The sequence below is a fragment of the Eufriesea mexicana genome, unplaced genomic scaffold, assembly GCF_001483705.2.
Source record: "Eufriesea mexicana isolate 0111107269 unplaced genomic scaffold, ASM148370v2 scaffold143, whole genome shotgun sequence".
Taxonomy (NCBI): Eukaryota; Metazoa; Arthropoda; class Insecta; order Hymenoptera; family Apidae; genus Eufriesea; species Eufriesea mexicana.
The window spans coordinates 807,638-818,629 of NW_016908322.1; the positions used below are offsets into that span (position 1 = coordinate 807,638).

The 10,992-nt window shown below is 23.4% G+C and overlaps 5 protein-coding genes across 5 annotated transcripts in view; 2 read left to right on the forward strand and 3 right to left on the reverse strand.

Annotated features, from left to right (window-relative positions):
* The first annotated feature begins 184 nt into the window (after positions 1 to 184).
* Positions 185 to 1,395, forward strand: red (LysM peptidoglycan-binding domain-containing protein red). Its single transcript, XM_017910746.1, has 5 exons — positions 185 to 243; positions 348 to 634; positions 725 to 865; positions 934 to 1,061; positions 1,158 to 1,395. Exons 2-5 carry the CDS (start codon positions 458 to 460, stop codon positions 1,393 to 1,395), a joined length of 684 nt encoding a protein of 227 aa, XP_017766235.1. The 5' UTR covers positions 185 to 243; positions 348 to 457.
* Positions 1,396 to 3,703: 2,308 nt separating this feature from the next.
* Positions 3,704 to 4,300, reverse strand: LOC108555180 (E3 ubiquitin-protein ligase RNF180-like). Its single transcript, XM_017910725.1, has 3 exons — positions 4,286 to 4,300; positions 4,019 to 4,210; positions 3,704 to 3,862 (listed from the first exon to the last, which is right to left on the reverse strand). The coding sequence occupies exons 1-3, from the start codon at positions 4,298 to 4,300 to the stop codon at positions 3,704 to 3,706; spliced, it is 366 nt and encodes a 121-aa protein (XP_017766214.1).
* On the reverse strand, positions 3,791 to 5,716 carry Bet3 (blocked early in transport 3). The gene is made up of 3 exons (XM_017910743.1): positions 5,642 to 5,716; positions 4,910 to 5,427; positions 3,791 to 3,862 (listed from the first exon to the last, which is right to left on the reverse strand). Exons 1-2 carry the CDS (start codon positions 5,678 to 5,680, stop codon positions 4,930 to 4,932), a joined length of 537 nt encoding a protein of 178 aa, XP_017766232.1. The 5' UTR covers positions 5,681 to 5,716; the 3' UTR covers positions 3,791 to 3,862; positions 4,910 to 4,929.
* Positions 5,717 to 6,165: 449 nt separating this feature from the next.
* Positions 6,166 to 8,023, reverse strand: Pdss2 (Decaprenyl diphosphate synthase subunit 2). The gene is made up of 5 exons (XM_017910728.1): positions 7,464 to 8,023; positions 7,255 to 7,383; positions 6,966 to 7,167; positions 6,459 to 6,881; positions 6,166 to 6,379 (listed from the first exon to the last, which is right to left on the reverse strand). Exons 1-5 carry the CDS (start codon positions 7,799 to 7,801, stop codon positions 6,224 to 6,226), a joined length of 1,248 nt encoding a protein of 415 aa, XP_017766217.1. The 5' UTR covers positions 7,802 to 8,023; the 3' UTR covers positions 6,166 to 6,223.
* A 738-nt stretch (positions 8,024 to 8,761) lies between these two features.
* Positions 8,762 to 10,992, forward strand: part of ABCB7 (ATP binding cassette subfamily B member 7) — a 5,829-nt gene continuing 3,598 nt past the window's right edge. Inside the window, exons 1-2 of the mRNA XM_017910729.1 lie at positions 8,762 to 8,827; positions 9,099 to 9,375. Coding sequence (XP_017766218.1) covers positions 9,115 to 9,375 — 261 coding nt within the window. The 5' untranslated portion in view covers positions 8,762 to 8,827; positions 9,099 to 9,114. The remainder of the gene's footprint in view (positions 8,828 to 9,098; positions 9,376 to 10,992) is intronic.

Genomic DNA, 10,992 nt, shown 5'->3' on the forward strand with positions numbered 1-10,992 from the left:
AATATCTAGAAATTATTATCACGTTGATCAGCTGAGAGAACATTCTTAGTGTAACTATAACGAATTTTCTATCGTAACTAAAATTATAAATTTATAAAATATAATTATTACAAGGAAGTTTATACTAAAGTAAAATACATGTCTTTCACTGATTTTAAATGTATTTATATTTTGAAAAATATTACAATTTGTTAAACACACAAGAGTTCACGCCCCACTACTAGTAATATTTTTAATGTTTTGGTAAAGTACTTAATATCTTTTCTTTGCAAAAAGACATCAATATTTACTTATCTTAATGAAATATTTATAAGATGTGAACTAAATCTTATTAAATGTTTGCATAGGTTATGTGACTATGTTGTTTAAAGTGTATCTGAATTTCTTGTTCATAAGTGTTAAAGGGTAATATGTTTGTTGCGCTTTATAAGCGCCGATATTATTTAAAAAATTAAGGATGGAACGAAATGGCGCAAGAGAAATGGAAGAACGAATGTGTATAAGGGATACTGGGAAGACACTGAAAAAATATGGTAGTACAGCTAAACATGTTACAAGAAATGAATATTTATTAAAACACACTGTATCAAAAACTGATACCCTCCAGGGAATTGCCCTAAAATATGGAGTTACAGTATGAAACCTTTATTTTATTTTACTATCCTATAATTGATAGAAAGTAATAGAAGATATATAGTACACTTCATATCATTTTATCTTTTAGACTGAACAAATAAGACGAGTTAACAGATTATGGGCTTCTGATAGTTTATTTTTACGGGAACATTTGCTTATTCCTATTAATCCAGAAAGCCCATTGTCACTGGATAATACTGAAGAAATTGAACATAATGTAGTTCAAAATGTATGTATCTCTCTGTATAAATAATAAACTATAATTTAATATAATATAAGCTCACAATATATTTTCAGGTTTCTAGTCCATCTTCAGTAACATCATCTATAGATGATGATAGTTCATTTAATGACTTTTTAGCTAAAATGGATTCTTCTATAGCCAATGCTAAAAGAGAAGTTAAACGTACTCAGGGGAATAGTGAGTAAGTTATTTATGAATAATTAATGATTATAGAATTCATATTTTACATATAACAAAAAATTTTTTTATATAAATTTATTGATAAATTATGCTTTAGATTTTGCACTGAGGATAATGATATCTATGTACAGTCACATAGAACACCTAAATTACGTAATTCACTTCCTATAACTTCAAATACACATATAATACCATCTGCTTCAGAAACATTAAGACCATCATCTTCTAGTGATATGCATAACTTTCCAACTGCTGTAGTTATGACTCAGGGCAGAAAAGTGAAAACATCATTACAAAGACTTCAGCAGCAACAAGATGAAATATTTCAGTTGTAGCAACTAAATTTTATTGGACTGTAATATCTTTAACATTGACAGTGTCATTAAAGAGCTTGAACAAAAGATATATTGAATACCAAATAATGTACTGGAAATAGTAGAAGGCTATTTCATACTTAATCCAATACCAATGTAAGTTGTATTCATTTTTTTCCATAAACTTTTTATGATATTTTAATCATAAATTATAAATATTATAAATATTTGTAAAAGATAATTGATCATTTCTAATCTTGTAGTCTGAGTACTATCAACAATGGATCAACTAGCTCTCATATTGTCCAAACATATTTTGAAAATAGTTGAAACAATATTTCTTAGTAAACCATATGTGCCTTTAATCCAAGTCGATTATGTATTTCTGTTATTTCTATAAACTATTTTATATTACATACAAAATGTTAAATTTATATGGTTTCAATTAGATAAATTCCTTCAATTTTATTGAGAATAATAATATATCCCATCAAAACTACATTTTTGTCGAATGCAACACTTAATTGGATTAACTTTCTTCATGGCCTCAAGTATATTAAATAAGTAACTCATATAAATTATAATTTACAATACTAATATAATTAAATATTATACATTATGTAAGTCCACTTTCTAAGCCATTCTTGGTCTTCCTTATCAAATGCAGTCAATATTATTTGTTTATGTAAATTGTTTCGCTATCAAAAACATTATATGCAAAATTAGACAAATATATTCAGCTTGGATAACAAATTGCTTGTTCATATAGAAAAAAATGTCCAATTATTATTTTGATAACAAAAAATGCAAAATATTATTAAAATTAATATAAATGCTCAATATTTAGTTACAACTATAAATTAAATAACATTTATAATTCGGTATCAACAATTTTCATTACAAAATTGAATAAAACCAAGAATCATTATTGTCTTAAAAATTGTTTGTATATAATGCACAAATGACTTTAATATAAATCATATTAAAATATTTATGAAATTGGTTTCTTTAGACTTGAAAAATAGATTTTTGCTTTTGAAATTATCATTACAAATTTGTAAATATATACATTAGTGACATAAAAATCATTATTCCATTTATAAAAGTTAGGAAATATAAAATTTATATTCATTATGTTAATATAGATTATTTGTAATTATTTTTGGAATTATATAAATTTATTGTTGATGCAGTGAATAAAGATTTTACAGAAAAAAAATACAGTACCTGTTAATATTGTCTGTAACTAATATTTTGTTAATTGTTATAATAGTAATATTATTTACTGATATTACACATTATGTGCTTTACTATTGTTATCTTATTTGTATTATACTATTGTATTATGTACTGTGTAAAAGCAGTTGATAAATTACTATAACAACAGAATTGAAGATCAATGAACAAGCGATAAATTTATTTTAAAATGATATTAATATATTACACACATACACACATACAGACACCGAAACAATAAATTGTGTACAGTTTATATTAAACACATGTATGGTCTAACTTATTTTTTCACTTTGTTATGAATACATAACAATTAATTCAAATAATTTTTAATGCTATGCATTAGTGATTAATTGTAAATACTTTAAGTAAAAAATGTGAACTATATATGGTATAATTTATTAGTTGTAACATAATATAATATTCATGGTGTATAAAATGTATATATTTCGTATTTATATTTTAGTTTATATGCGTGCGTGCAGGAATATATATGTGTATATACGTTTGTATACATGTACATGTATATTGAAAAACATTAAATTGTTATGTATAAATGTAAAATAAATATTATCTGTTGATGAAGTAATTTACATCTAAATATACAATGAAAAATATTTAAATATAATAAATACTGTAAATAAAAATTGCTAATAACTTATACACTTACAAAAAAAATTTACTTTCCATGGTATATATAGTTAATATAAAAACTGCTGAGTTACAATTATTATTAAATTATTTATATAATAAATACGGATATGTTTATAATTATATAACATATTATTTGCTATATTTGTTTAATGCAATGCATAAAAGTGAAAAGTATCATTGAATAAATTAACATTAATGATTATTTCTATTTAATATTTATTAAATATAATAAATATATTAATAATAAATTTCAATTATCTAAAGACTAGTCATATAAATTGTATGTTATATTTATGTAAAATTTATATTTTTTGTTATTATAAAATTATATTTCATAATAAAAAATAATTTTGTATTTATAAACTATATAAAACTCAAGGTTTTATAATAATCAAATTATATTTAGGAGCAATGGTTTCATATTTAGGATGTATTTGATTTATTCAGATAAAAACAAAATATCTACTTTACTATTAGTTATTTTGACTGGTGGAGCTATAAATTTACTACAGTTACATTTTAATTCATTTACAAAATTAAATGAACCTATACGATTATTACAATGAGGACAATGAAGTCTACCCTTTGTCCAAGATTCCTGTAAAAAAGATATATTGTTTTATTTAGATTCTAGATGAGAATTCTATAACTTATATGTATTACTTTCACTGATACATTATTTATTTGTTATACAATATTAAGTATATTGGAAAATATTTATAATTAAACATAATAATTTAAAATTTGACGTTACTTGGTTTATGGCTTGTTCAATCCATTTAGGCAATTTTTCCATGGATATATATGAACAAGGTTCAAAATCATTTGTACCACATTCAAATACATCCACAAAATTTGTTTTGATTTCATTATGAGAAGTCAATAATGAAATACATTCTTTACCAAAAAGGTCTTTCCTACAATGTTTGCACTTCACTTCCATTACCTATAAGTTATTATAAACGATTTATTACAATTTTGAAATTTAAATATATTTGTTTAGTACTTTTGCTCATACTACTTGTCTTATATGCATACTTCAGCAAACGATAATAATAAAAATTAAATTTTAGAGGTTATAAACGCATAAAAGGAAAATGGTAAAAAAACTATATAAAAGGATGAGTATATATTGAACAATAAATTAATATAAGTTAGAAAAATAGATTAATAATATAAATATAATATTTATATAATTACAAAAAATTTAACTCACGATTTATATTCTTTTACCTTAACTATTTATATTCACTATAAGAAATTATGTTACAATTAATGCAATTTATTATTGTTAGTAAATAGTTAAATTAAATAAAACGTTTTAAATAAATAATTTGTTCGAAAAAGACATTCATTTGGAATATATATTTATTAATAAATGTAAAAAAAGATATTTAAATGTTTCTGTATAATGTCAAAAAGAACTAATAATGATGCACCTCAAATTTACATCATTTTATTCAAAGCATCATATACATGTATATCATTTTTAAAAATTAAATATTTTTTCATATATATCAAATTAAAAATTATTATTATTAATTATAAACATTGAATTAATAAATTTATGAAAAAGTTTGGTTAATATTTGTAATAAAAAATATATATAATATACGTGTATTTTAACTATAATAATTATATATACCTTTGACAATACAAAATTACTTAATCTTCACCTGCTGGAATAGCATCTTCTAGTCTTTTAATAAATTTAACACGCAATTCAGTTACATTGTCATTTTTCAGTTGGTCTTGTACAAACCAACAGGCAATCTCCATTTGTACCATTTCACAAGCTCCCCTTAATACTCCAATTAATACATTACAATACTTTAAATTTAAACAATGATCTGGTAATTCAACAAATTCTGTTAATGGATTTGATTCAAAACATAAAGAAAATTCATCACCAGCAGCACTCCAATTTGTAATTGTCGGTGTAATTCCCAAAAATATTTTGAAACCAGTTTGTATTTTTTCAGCAGTATCTCGAAAATCATAACATCGACCAGATCCAGTTCGAGCTAAAAAATCTTCTATTAAACGAATTCCCATATTGTAACCCATCCTTTCCAACTGTTTGTTTACATCCTCTACATTTTCATAATCCTTTAGTAACTGAGCTACCAATGCTCCATATGTTAATGTAAATAATTCAGAATTCTGAAATTTATAATTTTATAAAATTTTTTCATTATATATAACAAATTTTTTACATTCAACGATATTGTAATACTAGTATCAAACATTATCCCTAACCTCACTTATAATTTAACACATATTTTTTCAACAATTGGTTAACAAGAGAATAAAATTTAATAATTTATGAACTAAATGTTTTATCAAAATTGATAATGTAATACAATAATGTACTTACAACTTTTTTCGAATCGAGTTTCGTGCCTGCTCGTGACATATTTATATGCACTGTCTTTTAATTGCTTGTAGTTGCAGTATCAATGTTCATTCTGTAATAAATTTATTATTAAATTATTTTTATTTGTAACTGTGATAAATAATTCCTAGGTATTCTACAAAATGTTAATGTTATATTATTTCTAATTTTTAATATTTTATAAAATATTAACATAATATACAACAATGCAGCAAAAACTGAAATATTATTATTATATGTATATAAATATACCGTTTTTTCGTAAATATGTAAGATAACAAAATAAATGGGAAATGATATTAAATATAAACGATAAATTTGTTTAAATAATGTTTATTATAAAATGTATCAATCTTGTTATGTAAATAGTACCCATTTATAAATTTTACCTTAATTATATATATTAAAGTTTAAATATGCTTAATAATTTATTTATAATATAGACAATATATAAATTTATGTCTATATATGTTAAAAAATTGAAAACTTAACACAGGACGGAGTCCTCAAACTGATCTTTGGGCAATTATTTAAAATATGTTAGTTTTTAATTGAAATTGTTATTCAGAAGTCCCCCATAGCTGCAATAATATTATATAATGCTGTTCTTGCATCACTTTTTTCAAATACACTTAAAACTTCCATTGCCCTTTGTGAATGTCTTTTTTGTAATTGTTTTGTTAATTCAACTCCAGGTCCCATCATAATAATTTTATGAACCTACATATTACATTTTTGAAATTATTATATTCATAAATAAAAAATAAATTATGTAGATATTTATATTTAATATGCTTACTTTAACATAATCTACATTGTTTACAGATTCTAGACCTTTATTAATTTCTGCCAAAATTGATGGATCATGTTCAATATGAAACATAATCGGCGCAGAACACAAACTGAATGTCACATTTTGATCTTTTGTAATAAATGGACCTAAATCCAAGCATGCTTGCCAAGCTAATGCTAAATGTTTCCCAAAATTGTAACCTTGTTCCTGTATTTCATTGCTGTGTCCTGCTAATTTTAATGTACCTTTGCAAGATTTTCCTAGTAAAGCACCAGCACTCAAAACATTTCTAAGAGTCCATTCTTCCACTGCATAATTCTTACGATCTTCAGGTGGAATAGACGGTAAAGGATTATTTTGGTTATCTCTACGCCCTATAAATTCTGCCTCTGCTAAATCTCTTACAGCACTTGACATTAATTCTACAATCTAAATGTAATTGTGATTTGTGTAATAAAAAATAACAAAGATAAACTTATGCAAATCAAGAAATAAGATAATTTTCATACATACATCTTGATTACGGAGATTTGCTAATTCAGCACAAGAATTTGCTAATAAATAATCTCCACTTAATAATGCAATTTTGTTACCAAAATTCATATCATTTAATTCTGAGGTTTCTAAATAAACATCAGGTTCTATATTTACTAATCCTTTATGAACAAGATGACTAGTACGTATCATTTCAGTTACCTCTGCCAAAGCTCGTTGGCTATTTAACGATAGATATAAAATTATTTATTACAAATTAATAATAGTGTTTAATAATTTTATGTTACCAAAAGTTACTTCAGAATACCTATGAAGTACACCTGCAGCTTTGTCTTCTTCCATGTCATCTACGTTTAAATGACCAGCAGCTTTTGAAATTAATAATACAATAAGACCCCATGCTTGCATGTTATTACGCCCATTATAAATAACACTTCTATAATAAATTAGAGTAAATTCTAATATATTTAGATTAAATTATCAAAGACATAAAAAATATGTTAATAAAATACTTACTTGGCTGTTTTTAACAAAGGATGATTAGATCCTACTAATTTCCTTAAATGTAGAGCTACATTTGCTACTTCATCACTCAATAACCATCGTAAACTTAAAAATGATGTTGGATACCCAACAATTTTCTCTGCTTCTGAAACAGCTCTATTCCAATCTGGCTTTTGATTTCCTGCAAGTTTTGCTTTAAACTTATTAAATTGATGTAAATGGAATCTATTTTGCATAGAAATATGTATATTTCTTTGTTTTCCATAATATATGTTATGATCACTACATACAACTGCTCTGGTTATATTTCCATTCTTTAATATAGTAAATATAATTTTGTTCGTAGACATTTTTATACTGTATACACTCGTGGAATTCGTTTTCTCTCACATTAACATTAATCACACATTCAACAGGTATACTGAACATGATTAACGTTTTAAGCTTTCACTTTTGACCTTATTCTTGAGAGACACCATGTGATTTATTTTCTAGTATAAAATGTCATTTTATATTTTGCATTTTTTATCGTAAAGTATTACTAAAACGATATACTTTTATATTCGTACTTATTTTCATATATAATACATTATATTGAGTTTATTCGTTTAAATAGCAATACATATGTACTTCTTTAAATAAAGAAGTTTAGTAAACTAAAATATTAGGATAAAAATGGTTCTATCTATATCGCATGTCTATTCTCATGAAATTTTATATCGTATCTATTATAAGTGTATCTTAAAAGTTATTTACTTTATATATATTTTTAAGTGTTCCTTTTAAGTAAATTAAAAAACACTATTCAAATTAAAGTATTTAATATTCATTTTAACATAAAATATAATTTTATTAAATTTCTTTAAGATCAGACAAGAAATAGTATTATAGACATACAAAAATAATTTATATTTTAAAAGTAATTATATAAATTTCATTTAAATAAAAGAATATTTAATTTTCACTGTCAGCTATCTATGTACTACATACTACATGCACATATCTTGAATATATAGATTATAGATGGGTAATATATACACACACAATATATACAGAATAATAGCACATAATATTATACATATATATAATACTTGTATAATAGCGTGAGTTGTTAGACTTATGTTTCTACTATGATCTAATAACCTAATTTGTGAATTTTGTTTTTATATCTTCATTTGTGAATAAATATTTCTAACATAATGTTAAGTAGTATTCTATGTCGCCATGTATTACGGTTTGGATATAGTGAAAAAAAATTTTGGTCTAGATCATTTATAACATATTCAATTAAATTACGAAGACAAGTTACTTATCACGAAAAAGTTTCTTTTCACGCTATTATACGTAATCCAATATACTCTGCGTTTGGAATTAGGGTAATATTTTTATTTTACATATTGTCTTTATAAAATATGGTAAATATTAAAAAACGATTTGTAATAATATTTCTTTGAAGTATGTTTTTCACTAACTTTTGTTACTTTTATCCTTATTTTAGCAAGTGTTTAAGTTATGGAAATAAATTATAAGAAAGAATTAAATTTAAAATTCACTAGAGTAAATGTCTATTAATTAGTACTAAATAAATTACATAACAAATAAATAAACAAGTATATATTTCAAAGTATTTCTTTATTGCTTCTGCAGATATAACATTTGCATAATGGGTAGGACTTCAAGAAAACGTCATCAAAGGAAGAAGCTAAATATTAAAGAAATAACAGGGAACAAAGAAGACAGTCTGATGCATCTTAAATCTTGGTTATTAACAAAGAACTGTTCATCAGTTTATAATTTAGTTCCATTTAACTTTCTTATTACTGGTCGTGGATTAAAAACATTAAAAGATATTAAACCTAACGATATATTGATTGAACTACCTTATGAAATATTAATAACAACTTCTATATTATCTCAAAGCAATGTTAATATTCTATTTTCGAAAACTGAGTATTATAGTGCCCAATGTTTATTAGCAATATTTATTATATATGAGTCACATTTAGGAAATGTTTCAAAGTGGTATCATTATGTTAATAGTCTTCCACAATTTTTAACAAATCCTGATTTTTGTACACCGAAAGAAAAAGATCTATTACCCTCATTTATTGTAGATTATATGTATCAGTTCCATAAAGTACATAATGATTTTGAGTTATTAATTAAATCTATAAATAATTTAAAATTAGATGAAAGAGATCATTGTCCACACTGTAATTTACATTTAAAAAAAATAATCACATTTGAAAAATATAAATGGGCATATTACATTGTTAATACAAGAGCTGTGTACATAGATCCAGCTGAGATAAAGAAAAATCAAGATATTATTATTAATATAAAACATCAAAATACTTTAGCCTTAGCTCCTTTTTTAGATTTATTTAATCATAATGTAAATAGTGTTACACGTGCATCTATAATTACAAATAAAGATAGAAATAAGTTTTATCAAATTACTACATTAAATTCATTTAATTCAGGATCACAAGTGTTCATCAACTATGGTGCACATGATAGCCTTAAATTATATATCCACTATGGTTTTTTTACATCTAATAATTCATTAGATGAAATTCATTTTGATATTTCTAATATAAAAGCTTGTTGTAATGTTCCAAAATTTAAATTAGATTTCATTATTTCCAATAACTTACAAAGAAACATGGCATTTACAAGAGATGGTTTAAATTATAATGCAATATCTACACTGTTTATAATAAGTACACAATTACAAAGAAATCAATGGAATATGAAAATATATGGAAATTCTCTTACATCAGAGGATATCATAAACATATATAATACAGCAAAACAAATACTATGTTTGAAAAAAGATGAATTACTAAATCATATGACAAATATGAAAAATCTTAAATATTATACACAATCTTTTTCAGTTGCAATAAATCTTATAGAAGAATATATTACAATATTAAATGAATCATATAATAATTTTTGTACATTTCACTAGTTTAAAAATAATAATTTGTAATATGTATGTAAAAATATGTATGTAGTGAACAATTTATAATTTTATAGTAATTTAATAAGATATATTAGATAAATATTTAATAAAAATATTAATACTATTCATTAAATTTTGTTTACTTTTCCACTATTTAAAATAATAATTTCATCTATTTTTATTTTAAATTAAATATTTCTGTATTTAACAAATTATTAATATTATTTAAAAGAAAAGTAAAAGTGTTTAATAATATTTATTATTGATACTTATATTAATATAAAGTATATAAATATGTACTTAAATATTTTTTATTATTCTTCTAGTGTTGCAGTGGAAATGTCATTGATCGTATACAGAAAAAAAAGACTATGGTTCAATCAAAATCTATTGTAACTTCAGTTAAATTTCCATCAATAATTTCTGGATTTATTGGAGGGAAGTCAGGACAACAAAAAAGAGATTGTTTTCATCCTGGTGTATCTAGTTTAAGCCGTGAAAGTATTGACTTCCAAGAAGGAGAATCAGTTAAAGCTACAAATATGATTAAAGCAATGCTTAGATATATTTGGC

Bases quoted from the DNA above. Each gene is read 5' to 3' on its own strand.
- red (XM_017910746.1), top strand. From the start codon at position 458: ATGGAACGAAATGGCGCAAGAGAAATGGAAGAACGAATGTGTATAAGG. The intron at 635-724 runs GTATGAAACCTT...TTTATCTTTTAG, and splicing joins CCCTAAAATATGGAGTTACA to ACTGAACAAATAAGACGAGT. The intron at 1,062-1,157 runs GTAAGTTATTTA...ATTATGCTTTAG, and splicing joins CGTACTCAGGGGAATAGTGA to ATTTTGCACTGAGGATAATG.
- LOC108555180 (XM_017910725.1), bottom strand. The intron at 3,863-4,018 runs GTAACGTCAAAT...TCTTTTTTACAG, and splicing joins TTGAACAAGCCATAAACCAA to GAATCTTGGACAAAGGGTAG.
- Bet3 (XM_017910743.1), bottom strand. From the start codon at position 5,680: ATGTCACGAGCAGGCACGAAACTCGATTCGAAAAAAGTT. The intron at 5,428-5,641 runs GTAAGTACATTA...TATAAATTTCAG, and splicing joins AACTCGATTCGAAAAAAGTT to AATTCTGAATTATTTACATT.
- Pdss2 (XM_017910728.1), bottom strand. From the start codon at position 7,801: ATGTCTACGAACAAAATTATATTTACTATATTAAAGAATGGAAATATA. The intron at 6,882-6,965 runs GTATGTATGAAA...AATTACATTTAG, and splicing joins CAAATCTCCGTAATCAAGAT to ATTGTAGAATTAATGTCAAG. The intron at 6,380-6,458 runs GTAAGCATATTA...TGTAATATGTAG, and splicing joins ACAATGTAGATTATGTTAAA to GTTCATAAAATTATTATGAT.